General features: G+C 37.6%; 1 protein-coding gene across 1 annotated transcript; it reads left to right on the top strand.

Annotated features, from left to right (window-relative positions):
• The first annotated feature begins 453 nt into the window (after positions 1 to 453).
• LOC108194637 (uncharacterized) lies at positions 454 to 22,637 on the top strand. Its single transcript, XM_064081958.1, has 3 exons — positions 454 to 633; positions 12,017 to 12,160; positions 21,054 to 22,637. The coding sequence occupies exons 1-3, from the start codon at positions 454 to 456 to the stop codon at positions 22,635 to 22,637; spliced, it is 1,908 nt and encodes a 635-aa protein (XP_063938028.1).
• The last annotated feature ends 318 nt before the right edge of the window (positions 22,638 to 22,955 follow it).

Here is a 22,955-nt window from a genome sequence, read left to right as displayed (position 1 = left end):
CTCTCAGAATTGCACTCCCACTCCGTTTCCGGGCTACCTTTCGAACAACTGGTGTATGAGTAGTGTCGGTTGATGTGTTTGACGAAGAATCAGTTGTTGAAACGAAAACGTCAGCTGGGTTATGAACCTGGGTGTTTACAGGTTCAATGCTGGGAGTCTGGAAATCAAATCCAATATCACAATCAAAATCTGCCATATCAATATTAAAGGTATCAGTGAGATTAGAAAGTACCTGAGCTACCTGTAAGTCTGTCCTGAAGTCCTGTAGCTCTGGATTGATAGCAGAATCAGCAGGCAGAGGCTGAGAGGTGGATTGTGGTGAAGGAATGGTATGTAGATGTGTAGGTGAAGGTGTTGGTTCAGACTGAGAAGGAATGATGGAGGCTTGTTGGTCTGGGAAGAAGTTGTAATGTGGAGTGGATTGGTTTGGAGATAGTTGAGGAGAGTTGTATGATGATTGGTGAGGTGATTGTTGTGGTGAGTTATAAGGAGAGTTGTATGGAGAGTATTGTGAGGATTGGCTGGATGATTGATAGTCTTGAAGGAGTTGAAGTGGTTGGAAGTTTTGAGGAGGGGATTGTTCTTGATGTTGTTCTTCTTGAAGTTCAGGTTGAGCTGGTTGTTGTTGATCAGGTTGATATTGTTGTTGTTGTAGAGGCTGAGGAACTTGGACAGGTTGAAAGGGAACATTAAACTGTTCCAACATGTAAGGAGTCACAACAAGAGGCACATTCTCATGCTTCTTTTGATTAGCAAGTCTTGATTGAATCTTGGTGCAAGTTCTTAGAATGGGCACCACTGCTGAATCAACGTACATGGCTCTATCTGCATCATTCATCTTGTCACTTAAGAATAGCATTAAGAATCTTGGAAAGTGACACTCAACCTTGTCATTGTCATGAATGGATCTCTGAGAGACAGAACCCATTTTTCTGATAATCTCCTTTAGTAATATCTTCCCGAAGTTAATTCGACGATTATAAGCCACAGAGAATCCAAAGATTTGAAGCATAGAAGATATGTTGTGAAAATTCTGCCTTGTAGTTGGAGCAAATACCTTTGCCAAGGTATCGAAGAAGACATCCCATTCAGCCTTTTCTAGGAAGAAAAATCTGTCCCTGGTAGTGGATGTCTTGGAAGAATTGAGTAATTTCAGCACTGGTTGGTTCCACTTGAAAGTTGTTCCTTGGAAACCCTAGAATCCGGTTCACATCATCGACAGTTATAACAATTCTTCGTCCATTTGGCAGATCACCAATCAACTTATAATTCTCGAGAGTTGTAGAGTTGACGGCATTAGAGAAGAAGTCGAAGAGTGGTTGCACTTGTATGGGAATATCAGCAGTTAGTGCAGTACTGACGAGGCTTTGTTGAGTCAGGAAACGGATCCACTTCTTGAATCTATCAGAACAATCCTCGAAGTTCAGGTTAGCACAATAATTGGTCTCAGCAATCTCAAATTCTCCGGCCATTTTTTGATAATTAAAAATTGAATTAAGCGAGAAATTTTCAAATAAAATGTTAATTCTCAATTATCTCGCAAAGTTCAATTATTAATTAAAATTGATTAATTAATTAATAATTCGAAATATTAGAATAATATCGAATTAAAAGTTAATTAATTAGAATGGCACTTAGTCAATTTATCCAACTCAGAATTTCACAAGCCAAACGAGTCCTTAATATCAAAAACCCCAAAATCAACACAAACCCTAACTCCAAAATCGATTAAATCAGTTCGAAGAACACACAATCAATCACAGAAAACTCGAACCCTAGGCAAGTCACAGTGCAAACTCAGTCGAAAAGCTTTGAAAACGGACTAAAAACCGACGAGAATCCGACTAAAATCCGGCAGAGGTTCGGCTGAAATCCGGGGATTTGAACCAAACCAGCAAGCAAACGCTTGAAAAGATGTAAACCAGCAAGTTTTCGTGGTGAAACTTGAAAACCGAGAATGATCGAGTGTGTGATGTTCTTGTGCAGATGGAGAAGACGAAGTGTAGTCAGCAAGACAATCGAAATTGTCTTGTTGAGCTGAGGTCGAGGGTATAAGTAAGGAAGACAAAAAACAATTGTCTTGACAGCCTATTGTAGTCTCGGGAAGACAATTTTGAATTGTCTTGCCGAGATTACAGATTTAGCAGACAAGGGATATGTCAGTAAGACAATAGGATTGTCTTACTGATACACGCGGAGGCTTAGCAGACTCGGTAAGACAATGTAATTGTCTTGCCGAGTTTGATAGAAGGACAGAGAAAAAACCGGTTCAGTAAGACAATACGATTGTCTTACCGAGCCAAACAGAAGACAACACCATTGTCTTGCAGAAAAACAAAATAAAAATAATAATATGATTTTTGATTAATTTAAAAGATAAAACTTTTTGCAATTAAAATCAAAAATCTATAATAAAAACAGTACTATAAATTACACAAATATTTTGTAAATTTCAACGTTAATTAAGTATAAATACTTATGATTTTATCTTTAATTCAAAAAGATGAATTACTTAAAATCAAATATTTATGCTTAATTAATTTTGAAAAATACAAAATAATTACAAGTAATTATCAAAATGCTTAGAGAATATTACAGGGGAGTGTATGAGCACTTAGAAAATTACTGACTAATATACAAGCATGCATAATTACTCAGAATATTATCAGATAATATACAGAAAATCATATAAAATCTAATAATATAGATATAATTACACAGAAAAATCACAAAAAGTATACAAACACATATAATACATATGAAAAATATATACAAGAGAACTATGTCATATTTAACATCCCTAACTCACAAACCAGCTTAGAGAAAGTGGATTCATACAGTGGTTTCGTGAAGATGTCAGCAATTTGCTCAGTCGTGGGTACAACATGTAACACAACTGTACCATTCATGACATGTTCTCGTATGAAATGATACCTGATATCAATGTGCTTGGTTCTTGAATGTTGAACCGGATTGTTGGAAATGGCTATGGCACTTGTATTATCACAAAATATAGGAATTTTGTTTACTACAACACCATAATCATTCAGTTGATTCTTGATCCACAATATCTGAGCACAGCAGCTTCCAGCAGCTATGTACTCAGCTTCAGCAGTAGAAGTAGACACGGAGTGCTGCTTCTTGCTATACCAGATAAACCGTGAAGTTGGAGTGTGCAGCAAATGCAAGAAATATTCTGATGGCTTCAAGACGAGCAACTGGAGCATAGGTTTCATCATAATCAATTCCTTCTTCTTGTGAATAACCTTTTGCAACCAGTCTGGCTTTGTTTCTCACAACAATGCCATCACCATCTAACTTGTTACGGAAGACCCATCTAGCTCCAATGGCAGATTTTCCTTTTGGTCTTGGAACCAGGGCCCAGACTTCTTGTCTCTCAAATTGATTGAGTTCTTCTTGCATGGCAAGAACCCAATCAGGATCAACAAGTGCTTCATCTATTTTCTTTGGTTCTAATTGTGATAGAAAACCAGAGAATAGACATTCATTTGTCGTAGCACTTCTAGTCCTTACACCAACATCAGGATCACCAATAATTAAATCAAAGGGATGATCTCTGCTCCAAATCCTTTCCCTTGGAAGATGTGTCCTTGATGATTCAGCAGTATTATCATTGAGCTGAAATGTGTGACTAGTTGATTCATCTGCTCCCCCTGAGTTGTTGCCAGGTTGACTTGATGATCCACCACTGGCACTAGTGGAATCTCCAGTGTTTCCACCATTTTCTCCACCATTGCCTGGATCATTACCATCATTGTTGTCATCTCCTGTTGCAACCTCAGGTGGTATATCATCATCTGAATCAGAATCTGGATAGTTGTCAAACTTCAGAGATTCAGATGGATCAGCAGATTGTAAACTTGGGAGTTTAGTGTCATCAAATGTAACATTGACACTAACTTTCATTGACAGAGTATCAATTACAAAAACTCTATAAGCACTTATTGTATAACCAACAAAAATTGCTTCAGATGCCTTTGGCTCAAACTTGTTCAAGTTCTCTTCACCATCCTTGAGAACAAAACACTTGGCTCCAAAAACATGAAGATGTTTGACATATGGTTTCTTGTCTTTATACAAATGAAATGGAGTTTTCATATGATCTTTGTTGATCAAAGTTCTATTCTGGGTATAGCAGGCAGTAGACACAGCTTCAGCCCAAAAGTACAGAGGAAGCTTTGCTTCAGCAATCATAGTCCTTGCAGCTTCGATCAGTGTACGATTCTTTCTTTCGACGACTCCATTCTGCTGAGGAGTCCTTGGTGCTGAATACTGCCTTCTAATTCCCTTCTCAGAGTAAAAGTTGATTAGAGTTTGATTCTTGAATTCCGTGCCATTATCTGACCTTACAGCTTTCACTGGCACACCCTTTTCTAATTCAACTGACTTTATATGATCAATCACTGTCATCGGGGTTTCATCCTTAGAAGCTAGGAAGTAAACCCAGGTAAATTTCGAGAAGTCATCCACAATGACTAAGGCATATCTTCCTCCATCAATTGATGCAACATTCACAGGACCAAACAAATCCATATGCAGTAAGTGAAGTGGATTTGTAATGGTATTGATGGTCTTGCCTTTGTGAGATGCTCTCTTCGCTTTTCCTTTCTGACAAGCTTCACAAAGATCATCAGATGAGAATTCCAGGGAAGGCAAACCTCTCACTAGATCTCTCTTGACTAGAGAGTTCATTGTTTTGAAGTTGAGGTGTGAGAGTTTCTTATGCCATAACCAACTATCTTCAGCAGACGCTTTGGCGTAGAAACAGTGAAGACAAATCAGCTACGAATATATTGCCTTTCCTTATGCCACATAGTGAAGGACGTTTATCCTTGATATGTTTAATGATACATATCTCCTTTTCAAAATGAACATAATATCCCTTGTCACAAAACTGACTAACACTCAGGAGATTATGTTGAAGTCCTTCCACTATAGCAATTTCTTCAATGACGATCTTTCCAATTTTGTACTTGCCATATCCCACAGTACGACCTTTGCTATTATCAGCAAAGCTCACTGTTGGGCCAGCTCCTTCTCTTATGTCTTCCAGCAGGGATCTATTGCCAGTCATGTGCATTGACGCTCCACTGTCAAGCACCCAGGTAACACGAACAATTCCACTGGCACCCTTCAAAAGACAACTTGATTAAACATTCTTTGGGACCCACACTTGATTGGGTCCAGCAAACTTAAAGAACTGATTTCTATCAGGTGTAACAACAGAGCCTCTTGGACTGATACTTGGTTCAGACTTGACTGAACTTACTTCCTTAACAACAGCCTTATAAACCTTAGTTTTAGGCTTTGGAACATAAGTCTCCTTCCTAACATGAGTAGGACTAGCAGTCTTTGATCTAGCATGCTTGTTGTTTGTGTGTTGTCTAGGTGATGTGTTTTCATTTTTAGCATGCAAATTTTTAAAATAAGCAGACATCAAATTGAAAAGCACAAGTCATACAATTATCAACACTACAAGATTTATGACATGCATCAAAAGCAGGAACAACAGAAGTATCAGTCATAGTAGTAGGAACATCAATAGACTCTACTCTAACCTTGTTATCAGATTTAAAGTTCTCAGTAGAATGACATCTATTGTTCTTGTTCTTACTATTCACAAAATTGTTGGGCTTGTTGAATTTAGTTCTCTCAGAGTTGACACCTAAACCAGCTTTAGGCAACCTAACATTGCCTTTCACTTTGATTGGTTTAAGTGATGTCAAGATCTCATCTCTCTTGTCATTACTCTCTTTCAATTTAAGGTCTTCCTGTTTGAGTTCATATCTAATGACAACAGGAGTTTCTAAAAGAGGTTCAGCTTCTGAGGTTTTAAACAAAGGTTTAAGGGAATCTTTCAAAACAAAAGGAATCCCTCTCTCCTCAGCACTCTTCTTAAAAGGAGTAATGTTACTAGCCTTACCTACAGATTTGTTATAGTCAAAACCTATTCCAACAGTTCTCTTGATCTCTTGTTTATCATTAAGTTCTTTGACTATCATGGAGGCATCCTTAAAGGCTTTACATTTCACTTTCTCTTCGTCTAGCGGAAGTCTTAAAGCAATCTCACCTTTCTCTAGAACTTTGACTTTAGCACATTGTAATCCTAAATCCATAGTCAATTGTTCTATTTTAGGTTTTAATACTTTCATCTCATTCATCTTATAAGCATGAATTTCTAAGATTAAAGTATCAATTTTAAGATTAGCAGCTTTCATCTTTTTAATAGCATCATCTCTTTCAAGTCCTAATTGCATAAACAGTTTAGGGCATGTAGGATCTACCTGAAAGCTTCCAGCAGGAGGAGGTGAAGATGATCCAGTATTAGCCATGAAAGCAACATTCCCTAGCTGCTCCTCTTCATCACTATCTGTATCATCCCAGCTTTTGCCTTCTGCCAGATAAGACTTGCTCTTGAAGTTTTGACTTCCAGAAGTACCATGATGCTTTCTTACTAAGGCATCATACTTCTGCTTCAGCTCATCATACGAATCCTTTTTCTTTCCTTGAACCTTGGGCTGCTTGCACTCAGTTGCAAAGTGTCCAGGTTCACCACAGTTGAAATATTTAAATTTACTTCTGTCCACCATCCCAGTCTTGTATCCTCCTTTGCTTGTTGAAGATGAATAGCCTCCCTTCTGAAACTTACTAACAGTAGGTTTGTATTTATAGGAAGGGTTCTTCCGGAATCTCATGTTTCCAAACTTCTTGGCAAACAGTGATAGAGATTGATCTTCTAACTGTTCAAGCTCTTCCATTGTATAGAACTCTTCGTCACCACTGGAAGAAGCAGTCTGACCCATCTCAGGTACAACAAATTCCTGAGTAGTCTTAGAAGGAACAACAACATCCTTCTTTTCTTCCGGTGCAGGTGACTCAACAACTAGAGCTCTCGAATGGTTCTGTGTTTTACCCCAGCCATATCTCTGTTTACTCTGAACTTGCTCCAGTTCATAAGTTTTCAAAACTCCGTAGAGTCTTTCCAGAGAAATCTCATTCAGATCTCTGCTTTCCCTGATGGTAGTGATTCTGTGTTCCAGATGTTCAGGAAGTGTTAAGAGAAACTTCATGTTGACCTCTTTCTTGTCATAGAATTTCCCATTCAGATTTAAATTATTTATCAAATTATTAAGTCTGATAAACACTTCTGAAATCCCTTATCCGGGATTGGAACCAAACTGTTCATACTGAGCCATCAGTATCTCTTTCTTGTTTTCCCTAACTTCCTCTGAGCCTTCATTGATAATCTCTAATGTATCCCAGGTTTGCTTGGCGTTCGTACAATTTACAACAGCATTGTACATCACTGGATTTAGAGATTCAACCAAGATTAGTTGAAGAGCGTCATCTAAGTTCATCTGTTCACTCTCTTCATCTGTGTACTCAGAAAGTTCTTTCGGAATGACCTGATGAGGTATTAACACACCATCCTCTTCGTGTGCTAATATGACATTCATCGGAGTAGTAACACCTTTGTCCAAAATCCCGGTGTATTTTCTGTTCGCTGTTCGGAGGAATAGGAACATGTGCCTTTTCCATAGGCCAAAGTGTTTCTGGCTGAACGGTGGGATTTTAATGCTACTGATCTTTTGCGTACTCATTTTTTTAAGAATTTAAAGTGAATAGTGTTTGGAGAGATTTGGATTTTTGAAAGAAAAATATTTTTAATCAAAATTAATTTTTGGAATAAAATTAATTCGAATAAAAAATATTTGGACGTTACAGAGTTTGTATAGGATCTGATACGGTAAAATGGTATCAACCGCTCTGATGCCAATTGTTAGGTCCAGATACGATTGTAGAAGGGGGGGGGTTGAATACAATCGATACAAAATAATCGCGGAAGTGAATCTGATTGAATATAACTTGCTAATCAGATTTAGGAATAATTAATATAACAATGTTTGAAGTCGTTATATAATTAAAATGGTTCAGTTTTAATGTCCACTAAAGTTCGTAGAATAAATTCGACAGGGTATATTCTAGATTTAGTGATTAAAACAACCGGGTTATCAAAGCACAAAAAACTGTGGATATAACGATCAAGCAAGTTACGAACAACTTGAAAGCTTTACAAATGCTTTGATTTACAAAGTGATGAACACTTAGAAATGAAGAATGAATGCCATATTTATAGGCAAAGCATTGTACATGCAAGACAAACACTAGACAAGACAATTACTAAGAGGGTATGACAATCTAGGCATGGGCAAGACAAATCAAGGCAAGGAAAGACAATCACAGATTGTCTACCAAGCTTTAACCAAGTCAGAAAGACAATCAGAAGGGAAGGTATGACAATCTCTTTGACAGAAAGACAAACACTACAAACGGCAAGACAATCCAGTTGAATTGTCTTGCACACCATTGAAACACTCGGCAAGACAAGACAACTGAATTGTCTTGCACACTGATTTCATTCCAAGTGGGCAAATCGGCAAGACAATCACAGATTGTCTTGCTGGGTGGTTTTGGTGATAAAAAGAAGTAATAATGTAGTAAATATAAAATAGAAAATTATTCACTTAATTAAGTTAATCATATAAATTCATAAATTAAATTAATTCGAGAGTGAATTAATTTAATAAATAAATTACATAATTAATATAACTATTTGAGAAGTGAAATAATAGTCTATTAAATATTTAATCACCCAATCTTCAGTAGAACTGCTTCCTGTCTTCTTTAAACTTTAATAACTTCTTCTTGATTTGTCGAACGAACGAACTACCACTTCTGCTTGACTTCAAATATTTAATTTGAAAAACTGATACACAGATGTACTGTCTGGTTCATCTGTATCTAGTTAAATCAAATATTCTTCGTCATATAAACAATAAGAATTTGGTTAGTTCGTCGAGTCTTCGTCTTGTACGAATATCTTCATTAAATGGAATCTTCTGATGAAATAAAGTATAGAAACTTTATGTCTTCTGAACTCCTGGACGTGCCACAAAAGATTATTTGTGCACTGAGGCTTGAACATATTAATGAACTTCTTTCAGTGGCGTGCAGCAGCATCCTGGAACTTATCTGACATATGATTTCCATAAATCATTTGACGTTCTTCGTACTGATCCCGATGACTTGCTATTTACTGAGCTTTCTGATCTGAGTTGAGTTGTACCTCTTTAAATACAAATAGGCTGAACATATGCCTTTCAATCTCCCCCTATTTGTTTGTTAACATAACATGCAAATTTCCTAGAGGATAACTCAACTAACAGATAAGACAAAGATTTAAACAATGGAATGTAAATAGCAAAAGTTTATGGCTTGCATTAAACATTAAACCATGATCATAAATAGATTAGAAAAGGATGTTCCTTGAACATATCTAACAAATATCCTAATCAATCTATTCACTCAGAATGAGTGACTTCTCCTTCTATAGCATCTGAATAGTGAATAATTGGAGTAGAAGGCTCATTCTGAGTAGGCTCTTCAGCTGCAGTGGATTCTCCACGCTTCTTTCTTTCACGAGCCAGAGCTAGCTGGTGAAGTACTTCCAGTTCCACAGGGTCTTCACGGAAGTCAGATGGCTGAGATTTTGTTACACCCTTCATCCTCCGAAAGTATTGAGAAATATTTCTTCGAGTGCAGTAGGATGAGATTACATCATCAGCATCAGACTTGGCTTTAGAAGCGAAGCCCTTGGTCCTTAGTAAGGTGGATGCTAGAGCCAGACGTTTGGCAGGGTACTTTGGCAAAGCCTCTTCGTTTAGATAGACAGTGCAGAGGATTTCCAGGTGAACGAACTTGACACAGTATGGGTTCTTAACAACCTGAGGACTGTTGAAAACAGCACAATCCAACAGTTTGTCACGAAGAAGTTCATTCAAGTTGGAGCAACGCTTGACTTTGTTGCGAAGTACCCAGAGCTCAGATACAGAGAATGATTTGAGAAATTCGACAGATAGTCTGAATGAACCATTCCTCTGTGTGTAGACAATCAGCTCCCACTCTTCTAGCAGTCCCCTAACAGCAATAGTTACATATTCCAGTTCTAAGGCAAAGGCATGCATAAAAACATCCTCATCAGGGTTCACCTCTCGAAGATCATAGATCAGAGATAAGAACTTCCTATCATCGAAAGTTTCCCTTTGAGGTCCATTGAATATTCTTCTAGCAATGTCCCAGCCTTTTCCTTCTTTTCTTTTAATCTCAAGATTCTTCTGCTTGATCGCAGCATCATAGATTTTCTGCTTTTCAATCTTGATTTGTTCCTCTGTGATCAACTTGTCTTCCAGAAGTTTCTGATAATCACGAAGCTTACGCTTCCTGGCTTCATTTTCTGCTTTGAACTTCCTGACATTCTCCTCGTGTTCAGGATCAACAGGTTCTTCCTGAAACAAATAGCTTTCATCAAATTTACCTTCTTCTTCAGCCTGACGATAGGTAGCATCGAATACGTCATCATCATCCATGTCTTTGGGATAATCATCATAATTGTCAGTGTTGAAGACATTTTCAGATTGATGTAATGGTCCTTTGCCTTTAGACCTTTTATAGCTTTTATCAGCTTCAGAAGATTCTTTGCCACTTGCTCTTTCTCCACCCTTGTCACTCCTATCAGCATCACCCTTATCACTCCTATCATCAGCATCAGCATTGCTGTGATCATCTTTGTCATCCTTATCTTCCTTATCCTTCTCCCCCTTAGTTGAGGGATCCTATGGAGTAGACTGAGCTGTTGACGGATTAAGCTTTAAGTGATGAATAACTTGAGCCAGAGTTTGCTCCAAGTTGCCAAGCTTTGTCAGACAGAGCTCCTGAGATTTATCAAACTTGTCCATCCTAGAGTGAATACCCTTGACATGAGCATCTAATTCCTGTTTGAGAGAAGAAAATGAAGGATCAACAACCTTTTCCTGTAGGGTCACCAACTCTCCACTTCTGAATCTGGCATTCTCAGCATTCAACCTTGAAATCTCAGCTTTCAGAGCAGCCAATTGTTCCTGTAACAGATCAGTGTTGGTGTGTGCACTCACCTCACGAACACTCAAAGATTTATCACTATCCTCTCGTGCATGTGTTTCGCTCGGTGTTTGCCTGATTTCACTCGTGTTTGTCACACCGTCACCAGTACCCGTATATACAACCATAGTTCCCTGAGATGGAGCTGTAGGTTGTGAAGGAACAAATTGTCCTTCAGATGCCTGTGAAGGCTGATGTACTTGCAGGTTGCCAAGTATAGCCTGATCCAAAAAGAAAGAGTGATCAGAAAGTTTTTCATATGACAATTTTTGAATATCTGTGCTCTCTCTAAGTGAAGAATTAAAAGACAAAGGTTCTACTAGCGTGAGTGCTAGTTGTGTGCTTGACTCTTTACAGGATACCGCGGTCGGACGGCCAATTTCAATAAATGCATTCTGTGGAGAGAATGAATCTAGAGACTGTATATTTACCATGTCAGTGTCCAAATCCTTTTGAGAGGAAATGGATGCGGCTGCAGTTGTCTCCGGTTCTGCCACCCTTTGCTTCTTATGAGACAGAGCTGCGGGTTCTCTCAGAATTGCACTCCCACTCCGTTTCCGGGCTACCTTTCGAACAACTGGTGTATGAGTAGTGTCGGTTGATGTGTTTGACGAAGAATCAGTTGTTGAAACGAAAACGTCAGCTGGGTTATGAACCTGGGTGTTTACAGGTTCAATGCTGGGAGTCTGGAAATCAAATCCAATATCACAATCAAAATCTGCAATATCAATATTAAAGGTATCAGTGAGATTAGAAAGTACCTGAGCTACCTGTAAGTCTGTCCTGAAGTCCTGTAGCTCTGGATTGATAGCAGAATCAGCAGGCAGAGGCTGAGAGGTGGATTGTGGTGAAGGAATGGTATGTAGATGTGTAGGTGAAGGTGTTGGTTCAGACTGAGAAGGAATGATGGAGGCTTGTTGGTCTGGGAAGAAGTTGTAATGTGGAGTGGATTGGTTTGGAGATAGTTGAGGAGAGTTGTATGATGATTGGTGAGGTGATTGTTGTGGTGAGTTATAAGGAGAGTTGTATGGAGAGTATTGTGAGGATTGGCTGGATGATTGATAGTCTTGAAGGAGTTGAAGTGGTTGGAAGTTTTGAGGAGGGGATTGTTCTTGATGTTGTTCTTCTTGAAGTTCAGGTTGAGCTGGTTGTTGTTGATCAGGTTGATATTGTTGTTGTTGTAGAGGCTGAGGAACTTGGACAGGTTGAAAGGGAACATTAAACTGTTCCAACATGTAAGGAGTCACAACAAGAGGCACATTCTCATGCTTCTTTTGATTAGCAAGTCTTGATTGAATCTTGGTGCAAGTTCTTAGAATGGGCACCACTGCTGAATCAACGTACATGGCTCTATCTGCATCATTCATCTTGTCACTTAAGAATAGCATTAAGAATCTTGGAAAGTGACACTCAACCTTGTCATTGTCATGAATGGATCTCTGAGAGACAGAACCCATTTTTCTGATAATCTCCTTTAGTAATATCTTCCCGAAGTTAATTCGACGATTATAAGCCACAGAGAATCCAAAGATTTGAAGCATAGAAGATATGTTGTGAAAATTCTGCCTTGTAGTTGGAGCAAATACCTTTGCCAAGGTATCGAAGAAGACATCCCATTCAGCCTTTTCTAGGAAGAAAAATCTGTCCCTGGTAGTGGATGTCTTGGAAGAATTGAGTAATTTCAGCACTGGTTGGTTCCACTTGAAAGTTGTTCCTTGGAAACCCTAGAATCCGGTTCACATCATCGACAGTTATAACAATTCTTCGTCCATTTGGCAGATCACCAATCAACTTATAATTCTCGAGAGTTGTAGAGTTGACGGCATTAGAGAAGAAGTCGAAGAGTGGTTGCACTTGTATGGGAATATCAGCAGTTAGTGCAGTACTGACGAGGCTTTGTTGAGTCAGGAAACGGATCCACTTCTTGAATCTATCAGAACAATCCTCGAAGTTCAGGTTAGCACAATAATTGGTCTCAGCAATCTCAAATTCTCCGGCCATTTTTTGATAATTAAAAATTGAATTAAGCGAGAAATTTTCAAATAAAATGTTAATTCTCAATTATCTCGCAAAGTTCAATTATTAATTAAAATTGATTAATTAATTAATAATTCGAAATATTAGAATAATATCGAATTAAAAGTTAACTAATTAGAATGGCACTTAGTCAATTTATCCAACTCAGAATTTCACAAGCCAAACGAGTCCTTAATATCAAAAACCCCAAAATCAACACAAACCCTAACTCCAAAATCGATTAAATCAGTTCGAAGAACACACAATCAATCACAGAAAACTCGAACCCTAGGCAAGTCACAGTGCAAACTCAGTCGAAAAGCTTTGAAAACGGACTAAAAACCGACGAGAATCCGACTAAAATCCGGCAGAGGTTCGGCTGAAATCCGGGGATTTGAACCAAACCAGCAAGCAAACGCTTGAAAAGATGTAAACCAGCAAGTTTTCGTGGTGAAACTTGAAAACCGAGAATGATCGAGTGTGTGATGTTCTTGTGCAGATGGAGAAGACGAAGTGTAGTCAGCAAGACAATCGAAATTGTCTTGTTGAGCTGAGGTCGAGGGTATAAGTAAGGAAGACAAAAAACAATTGTCTTGACAGCCTATTGTAGTCTCGGGAAGACAATTTTGAATTGTCTTGCCGAGATTACAGATTTAGCAGACAAGGGATATGTCAGTAAGACAATAGGATTGTCTTACTGATACACGCGGAGGCTTAGCAGACTCGGTAAGACAATGTAATTGTCTTGCCGAGTTTGATAGAAGGACAGAGAAAAAACCGGTTCAGTAAGACAATACGATTGTCTTACCGAGCCAAACAGAAGACAACACCATTGTCTTGCAGAAAAACAAAATAAAAATAATAATATGATTTTTGATTAATTTAAAAGATAAAACTTTTTGCAATTAAAATCAAAAATCTATAATAAAAACAGTACTATAAATTACACAAATATTTTGTAAATTTCAACGTTAATTAAGTATAAATACTTATGATTTTATCTTTAATTCAAAAAGATGAATTACTTAAAATCAAATATTTATGCTTAATTAATTTTGAAAAATACAAAATAATTACAAGTAATTATCAAAATGCTTAGAGAATATTACAGGGGAGTGTATGAGCACTTAGAAAATTACTGACTAATATACAAGCATGCATAATTACTCAGAATATTATCAGATAATATACAGAAAATCATATAAAATCTAATAATATAGATATAATTACACAGAAAAATCACAAAAAGTATACAAACACATATAATACATATGAAAAATATATACAAGAGAACTATGTCATATTTAACATCCCTAACTCACAAACCAGCTTAGAGAAAGTGGATTCATACAGTGGTTTCGTGAAGATGTCAGCAATTTGCTCAGTCGTGGGTACAACATGTAACACAACTGTACCATTCATGACATGTTCTCGTATGAAATGATACCTGATATCAATGTGCTTGGTTCTTGAATGTTGAACCGGATTGTTGGAAATGGCTATGGCACTTGTATTATCACAAAATATAGGAATTTTGTTTACTACAACACCATAATCATTCAGTTGATTCTTGATCCACAATATCTGAGCACAGCAGCTTCCAGCAGCTATGTACTCAGCTTCAGCAGTAGAAGTAGACACGGAGTGCTGCTTCTTGCTATACCAGATAAACCGTGAAGTTGGAGTGTGCAGCAAATGCAAGAAATATTCTGATGGCTTCAAGACGAGCAACTGGAGCATAGGTTTCATCATAATCAATTCCTTCTTCTTGTGAATAACCTTTTGCAACCAGTCTGGCTTTGTTTCTCACAACAATGCCATCACCATCTAACTTGTTACGGAAGACCCATCTAGCTCCAATGGCAGATTTTCCTTTTGGTCTTGGAACCAGGGCCCAGACTTCTTGTCTCTCAAATTGATTGAGTTCTTCTTGCATGGCAAGAACCCAATCAGGATCAACAAGTGCTTCATCTATTTTCTTTGGTTCTAATTGTGATAGAAAACCAGAGAATAGACATTCATTTGTCGTAGCACTTCTAGTCCTTACACCAACATCAGGATCACCAATAATTAAATCAAAGGGATGATCTCTGCTCCAAATCCTTTCCCTTGGAAGATGTGTCCTTGATGATTCAGCAGTATTATCATTGAGCTGAAATGTGTGACTAGTTGATTCATCTGCTCCCCCTGAGTTGTTGCCAGGTTGACTTGATGATCCACCACTGGCACTAGTGGAATCTCCAGTGTTTCCACCATTTTCTCCACCATTGCCTGGATCATTACCATCATTGTTGTCATCTCCTGTTGCAACCTCAGGTGGTATATCATCATCTGAATCAGAATCTGGATAGTTGTCAAACTTCAGAGATTCAGATGGATCAGCAGATTGTAAACTTGGGAGTTTAGTGTCATCAAATGTAACATTGACACTAACTTTCATTGACAGAGTATCAATTACAAAAACTCTATAAGCACTTATTGTATAACCAACAAAAATTGCTTCAGATGCCTTTGGCTCAAACTTGTTCAAGTTCTCTTCACCATCCTTGAGAACAAAACACTTGGCTCCAAAAACATGAAGATGTTTGACATATGGTTTCTTGTCTTTATACAAATGAAATGGAGTTTTCATATGATCTTTGTTGATCAAAGTTCTATTCTGGGTATAGCAGGCAGTAGACACAGCTTCAGCCCAAAAGTACAGAGGAAGCTTTGCTTCAGCAATCATAGTCCTTGCAGCTTCGATCAGTGTACGATTCTTTCTTTCGACGACTCCATTCTGCTGAGGAGTCCTTGGTGCTGAATACTGCCTTCTAATTCCCTTCTCAGAGTAAAAGTTGATTAGAGTTTGATTCTTGAATTCCGTGCCATTATCTGACCTTACAGCTTTCACTGGCACACCCTTTTCTAATTCAACTGACTTTATATGATCAATCACTGTCATCGGGGTTTCATCCTTAGAAGCTAGGAAGTAAACCCAGGTAAATTTCGAGAAGTCATCCACAATGACTAAGGCATATCTTCCTCCATCAATTGATGCAACATTCACAGGACCAAACAAATCCATATGCAGTAAGTGAAGTGGATTTGTAATGGTATTGATGGTCTTGCCTTTGTGAGATGCTCTCTTCGCTTTTCCTTTCTGACAAGCTTCACAAAGATCATCAGATGAGAATTCCAGGGAAGGCAAACCTCTCACTAGATCTCTCTTGACTAGAGAGTTCATTGTTTTGAAGTTGAGGTGTGAGAGTTTCTTATGCCATAACCAACTATCTTCAGCAGACGCTTTGGCGTAGAAACAGTGAAGACAAATCAGCTACGAATATATTGCCTTTCCTTATGCCACATAGTGAAGGACGTTTATCCTTGATATGTTTAATGATACATATCTCCTTTTCAAAATGAACATAATATCCCTTGTCACAAAACTGACTAACACTCAGGAGATTATGTTGAAGTCCTTCCACTATAGCAATTTCTTCAATGACGATCTTTCCAATTTTGTACTTGCCATATCCCACAGTACGACCTTTGCTATTATCAGCAAAGCTCACTGTTGGGCCAGCTCCTTCTCTTATGTCTTCCAGCAGGGATCTATTGCCAGTCATGTGCATTGACGCTCCACTGTCAAGCACCCAGGTAACACGAACAATTCCACTGGCACCCTGCAAAAGACAACTTGATTAAACATTCTTTGGGACCCACACTTGATTGGGTCCAGCAAACTTAAAGAACTGATTTCTATCAGGTGTAACAACAGAGCCTCTTGGACTGATACTTGGTTCAGACTTGACTGAACTTACTTCCTTAACAACAGCCTTATAAACCTTAGTTTTAGGCTTTGGAACATAAGTCTCCTTCCTAACATGAGTAGGACTAGCAGTCTTTGATCTAGCATGCTTGTTGTTTGTGTGTTGTCTAGGTGATGTGTTTTCATTTTTAGCATGCAAATTTTTAAAATAAGCAGACATCAAATTGAAAAGCACAAGTCATACAATTATCAACACTACAAGATTTATGACATGCATCAAAAGCAGGAACAACAGAAGTATCAGTCATAGTAGTAGGAACATCAATAGACTCTACTCTAACCTTGTTATCAGATTTAAAGTTCTCAGTAGAATGACATCTATTGTTCTTGTTCTTACTATTCACAAAATTGTTGGGCTTGTTGAATTTAGTTCTCTCAGAGTTGACACCTAAACCAGCTTTAGGCAACCTAACATTGCCTTTCACTTTGATTGGTTTAAGTGATGTCAAGATCTCATCTCTCTTGTCATTACTCTCTTTCAATTTAAGGTCTTCCTGTTTGAGTTCATATCTAATGACAACAGGAGTTTCTAAAAGAGGTTCAGCTTCTGAGGTTTTAAACAAAGGTTTAAGGGAATCTTTCAAAACAAAAGGAATCCCTCTCTCCTCAGCACTCTTCTTAAAAGGAGTAATGTTACTAGCCTTACCTACAGATTTGTTATAGTCAAAACCTATTCCAACAGTTCTCTTGATCTCTTGTTTATCATTAAGTTCTTTGACTATCATGGAGGCATCCTTAAAGGCTTTACATTTCACTTTCTCTTCGTCTAGCGGAAGTCTTAAAGCAATCTCACCTTTCTCTAGAACTTTGACTTTAGCACATTGTAATCCTAAATCCATAGTCAATTGTTCTATTTTAGGTTTTAATACTTTCATCTCATTCATCTTATAAGCATGAATTTCTAAGATTAAAGTATCAATTTTAAGATTAGCAGCTTTCATCTTTTTAATAGCATCATCTCTTTCAAGTCCTAATTGCATAAACAGTTTAGGGCATGTAGGATCTACCTGAAAGCTTCCAGCAGGAGGAGGTGAAGATGATCCAGTATTAGCCATGAAAGCAACATTCCCTAGCTGCTCCTCTTCATCACTATCTGTATCATCCCAGCTTTTGCCTTCTGCCAGATAAGACTTGCTCTTGAAGTTTTGACTTCCAGAAGTACCATGATGCTTTCTTACTAAGGCATCATACTTCTGCTTCAGCTCATCATACGAATCCTTTTTCTTTCCTTGAACCTTGGGCTGCTTGCACTCAGTTGCAAAGTGTCCAGGTTCACCACAGTTGAAATATTTAAATTTACTTCTGTCCACCATCCCAGTCTTGTATCCTCCTTTGCTTGTTGAAGATGAATAGCCTCCCTTCTGAAACTTACTAACAGTAGGTTTGTATTTATAGGAAGGGTTCTTCCGGAATCTCATGTTTCCAAACTTCTTGGCAAACAGTGATAGAGATTGATCTTCTAACTGTTCAAGCTCTTCCATTGTATAGAACTCTTCGTCACCACTGGAAGAAGCAGTCTGACCCATCTCAGGTACAACAAATTCCTGAGTAGTCTTAGAAGGAACAACAACATCCTTCTTTTCTTCCGGTGCAGGTGACTCAACAACTAGAGCTCTCGAATGGTTCTGTGTTTTACCCCAGCCATATCTCTGTTTACTCTGAACTTGCTCCAGTTCATAAGTTTTCAAAACTCCGTAGAGTCTTTCCAGAGAAATCTCATTCAGATCTCTGCTTTCCCTGATGGTAGTGATTCTGTGTTCCAGATGTTCAGGAAGTGTTAAGAGAAACTTCATGTTGACCTCTTTCTTGTCATAGAATTTCCCATTCAGATTTAAATTATTTATCAAATTATTAAGTCTGATAAACACTTCTGAAATCCCTTATCCGGGATTGGAACCAAACTGTTCATACTGAGCCATCAGTATCTCTTTCTTGTTTTCCCTAACTTCCTCTGAGCCTTCATTGATAATCTCTAATGTATCCCAGGTTTGCTTGGCGTTCGTACAATTTACAACAGCATTGTACATCACTGGATTTAGAGATTCAACCAAGATTAGTTGAAGAGCGTCATCTAAGTTCATCTGTTCACTCTCTTCATCTGTGTACTCAGAAAGTTCTTTCGGAATGACCTGATGAGGTATTAACACACCATCCTCTTCGTGTGCTAATATGACATTCATCGGAGTAGTAACACCTTTGTCCAAAATCCCGGTGTATTTTCTGTTCGCTGTTCGGAGGAATAGGAACATGTGCCTTTTCCATAGGCCAAAGTGTTTCTGGCTGAACGGTGGGATTTTAATGCTACTGATCTTTTGCGTACTCATTTTTTTAAGAATTTAAAGTGAATAGTGTTTGGAGAGATTTGGATTTTTGAAAGAAAAATATTTTTAATCAAAATTAATTTTTGGAATAAAATTAATTCGAATAAAAAATATTTGGACGTTACAGAGTTTGTATAGGATCTGATACGGTAAAATGGTATCAACCGCTCTGATGCCAATTGTTAGGTCCAGATACGATTGTAGAAGGGGGGGGGGGGTTGAATACAATCGATACAAAATAATCGCGGAAGTGAATCTGATTGAATATAACTTGCTAATCAGATTTAGGAATAATTAATATAACAATGTTTGAAGTCGTTATATAATTAAAATGGTTCAGTTTTAATGTCCACTAAAGTTCGTAGAATAAATTCGACAGGGTATATTCTAGATTTAGTGATTAAAACAACCGGGTTATCAAAGCACAAAAAACTGTGGATATAACGATCAAGCAAGTTACGAACAACTTGAAAGCTTTACAAATGCTTTGATTTACAAAGTGATGAACACTTAGAAATGAAGAATGAATGCCATATTTATAGGCAAAGCATTGTACATGCAAGACAAACACTAGACAAGACAATTACTAAGAGGGTATGACAATCTAGGCATGGGCAAGACAAATCAAGGCAAGGAAAGACAATCACAGATTGTCTACCAAGCTTTAACCAAGTCAGAAAGACAATCAGAAGGGAAGGTATGACAATCTCTTTGACAGAAAGACAAACACTACAAACGGCAAGACAATCCAGTTGAATTGTCTTGCACACCATTGAAACACTCGGCAAGACAAGACAACTGAATTGTCTTGCACACTGATTTCATTCCAAGTGGGCAAATCGGCAAGACAATCACAGATTGTCTTGCTGGGTGGTTTTGGTGATAAAAAGAAGTAATAATGTAGTAAATATAAAATAGAAAATTATTCACTTAATTAAGTTAATCATATAAATTCATAAATTAAATTAATTCGAGAGTGAATTAATTTAATAAATAAATTACATAATTAATATAACTATTTGAGAAGTGAAATAATAGTCTATTAAATATTTAATCACCCAATCTTCAGTAGAACTGCTTCCTGTCTTCTTTAAACTTTAATAACTTCTTCTTGATTTGTCGAACGAACGAACTACCACTTCTGCTTGACTTCAAATATTTAATTTGAAAAACTGATACACAGATGTACTGTCTGGTTCATCTGTATCTAGTTAAATCAAATATTCTTCGTCATCTAAACAATAAGAATTTGGTTAGTTCGTCGAGTCTTCGTCTTGTACGAATATCTTCATTAAATGGAATCTTCTGATGAAATAAAGTATAGAAAATTTATGTCTTCTGAACTCCTGGACGTGCCACAAAAGATTATTTGTGCACTGAGGCTTGAACATATTAATGAACTTCTTTCAGTAGCGTGCAGCAGCATCCTGGAACTTATCTGACATATGATTTCCATAAATCATTTGACGTTCTTCGTACTGATCCCGATGACTTGCTATTTACTGAGCTTTCTGATCTGAGTTGAGTTGTACCTCTTTAAATACAAATAGGCTGAACATATGCCTTTCAAGATTCGTCAACTTTTTGTTCACATAATAGTGAATTGCAAAGTAACAGATTTGTATAATTTGTGGAATGCTCACTGGAAGCAAATGGTTGATGATATTATTTTAAAGAGGCGACGCATAAATAAAGATGAAAGCCTAATGCTGGATGATAAGCAGCTACAATTTTATGCTCTGGCAGGTAAAATAAATTTGAATTCAGCCTAATCCTATTCATTTTGTTTTTTGTTATAGGTTTATTATCATTCATGCCGATGAAAAAAAAATTAATTTTGATACTATGTGATTGCATAAATTGATGATTTGCTTAGATCAATTGGGAAATCTTTAAAGAATTTTCAGCAGCTGCCACAACCTCCTGAAATGTATCTGAATCATGGGACAAACAACTTGATTTTGGAGGAAACTAATTACAATATTACTGAGATGGAAGTAGAGAATAAGAAGTTGCTGTCGACCATGAACGCAGAGCAGAAGACAGTGTACAATGCCATTCTAGAATCTATAGACAAGAATGAAGGCGGAATTTTTTTTGTTTATGGTAGCGGTGGCTGTGGCAAGACTTTTCTATGGAGAACTTTAATATCAAAGCTACGATCTCAAGGTGATATAGTTTTACCAGTTGCGTCCTCGGGGATCGCTGCAACCCTTATGCCCGGAGGAAGGACAGCCCATTCCCGCTTTAAGATACCTATAGTTCTTGATGAGTTTTCACTTTGTGCTATAGGCAATAATTCTGATATTGCTGAACTTATCAGACATACAAAGTTGATAATCTGGGATGAAGCGCCAATGCAACACAGATTTGCATTTGAATGTCTAGACCGCTCTCTTAGAGACATTATGAAGACTGTTGATCAGGCACGTGCTTCTTTACCATTTGGAGGTATTACTGTACTGCTTGGAGGAGATTTTAGACAAATCCTTCCTGTAATACCTCACGGAGAAAGGGGAGAAATTCTTGAAGCATGTATAACACGTTCCCGTTTGTGGAATATTTGTAAAGTTTATGTTTTGGAGAAGAACATGAGGCTTAACAAAGGTTCATCTCAGCGTGAAATTGACGAGTTGAATGAATTTGCCAAATGGGTGCTTGCTGTTGGAGATGGAACTTTGCATCCTACTCAAGATGGCGGTAATTATCTTGAGGATGACATAGTAGTTCCAGCACAGTTTTGTGACTTGGATAATGAAAATTCTGTTGAGAACATGATTTGCAGTATATATCCAGATTTTATCCAGAATGCAAGAAATCCCAAATATTTGAGTGAGAGGGCTATTCTGACTCCTACTAATCAAACTGTGGGTCATCTCAACTCTCTGATTGTAGAAATGATTTCTGGTGATGCAGTGAATTATTATAGTGTTGATAGTGCTGAGGATTTTGGAGGTACAGATGCTGATCTACAGTCTGCTTTTCCTATCGAGTATCTTAATTCTCTACAAGTACCAGGTATGCCTAGCCATGATTTGAAGCTTAAAGTTGGTACAGTTGTAATGTTGATGAGGAATTTGAATCAAACACTTGGACTATGCAACGGCACTAGAATGATTGTTACGAAGTGTTTGAAATTCTGCGTTGAGTGTGAGGTCATTTGTGGTTCTTTTGCTGGCACTAGACATTTCATTCCACGCATGGAATTATCTCCAAGTGACTCAGATCTGCCTTTTAAGTTAGTTAGAAAACAAATGCCACTTCAGATTTGCTACGCCATGACCATAAATAAGTCTCAGGGTCAGTCTCTAGAAAAGGTTGGTTTGTTTCTTCCGAAAGCTGTTTTTACACACGGCCAGTTCTATGTTGCAGTAAGCAGGGTTACATCTCCAAGTGGTTTGAAGGTATTCATTGATGATGATCGTGGTCTACCAACAAACCTCACACAAAATGTTGTCTACAAAGAGGTGTTCTATGCTTTGCCTAGGTAGTAGAATTTCATGTATCCCTTTATTAACTATTTCCTCCACTCTCTTCTGTTAGTTGCAAAGGTATTTGAGAGAAGTTAAATTTTGTTCAGATATTGATAGAATCTATGTTCTTTGCTTTTGGAAATTTTGTTTTTCGAACAACAAAGTAACCTCTCAATGACACAATGTTCATTTGTTATGCCTTGGTGCATTACTGATATTATTCGTTTGCTTTACTGATATCATTCCTTTTCAAGTATATCTCGCCTTCTATACTTTTAAGTTTCAAAATTTGTAAGAGAAATTAAACTCTGCTCAGATTTTAAATGCATCTCTTGT

The sequence above is a fragment of the Daucus carota genome, chromosome 7 (genome assembly GCF_001625215.2).
Source record: "Daucus carota subsp. sativus chromosome 7, DH1 v3.0, whole genome shotgun sequence".
Taxonomy (NCBI): domain Eukaryota; kingdom Viridiplantae; phylum Streptophyta; class Magnoliopsida; order Apiales; family Apiaceae; genus Daucus; species Daucus carota.
Note: the sequence above shows the minus strand (reverse complement) of the source record. Positions and strands in the feature narration are given on the sequence as shown.

Bases quoted from the DNA above. Each gene is read 5' to 3' on its own strand.
- LOC108194637 (XM_064081958.1), top strand. From the start codon at position 454: ATGATTGGTGAGGTGATTGTTGTGGTGAGTTATAAGGAGAGTTGTATG. The intron at 634-12,016 runs GTTGATATTGTT...GTGAGTTATAAG, and splicing joins AGCTGGTTGTTGTTGATCAG to GAGAGTTGTATGGAGAGTAT. The intron at 12,161-21,053 runs GTTGATATTGTT...AAGAATTTTCAG, and splicing joins AGCTGGTTGTTGTTGATCAG to CAGCTGCCACAACCTCCTGA.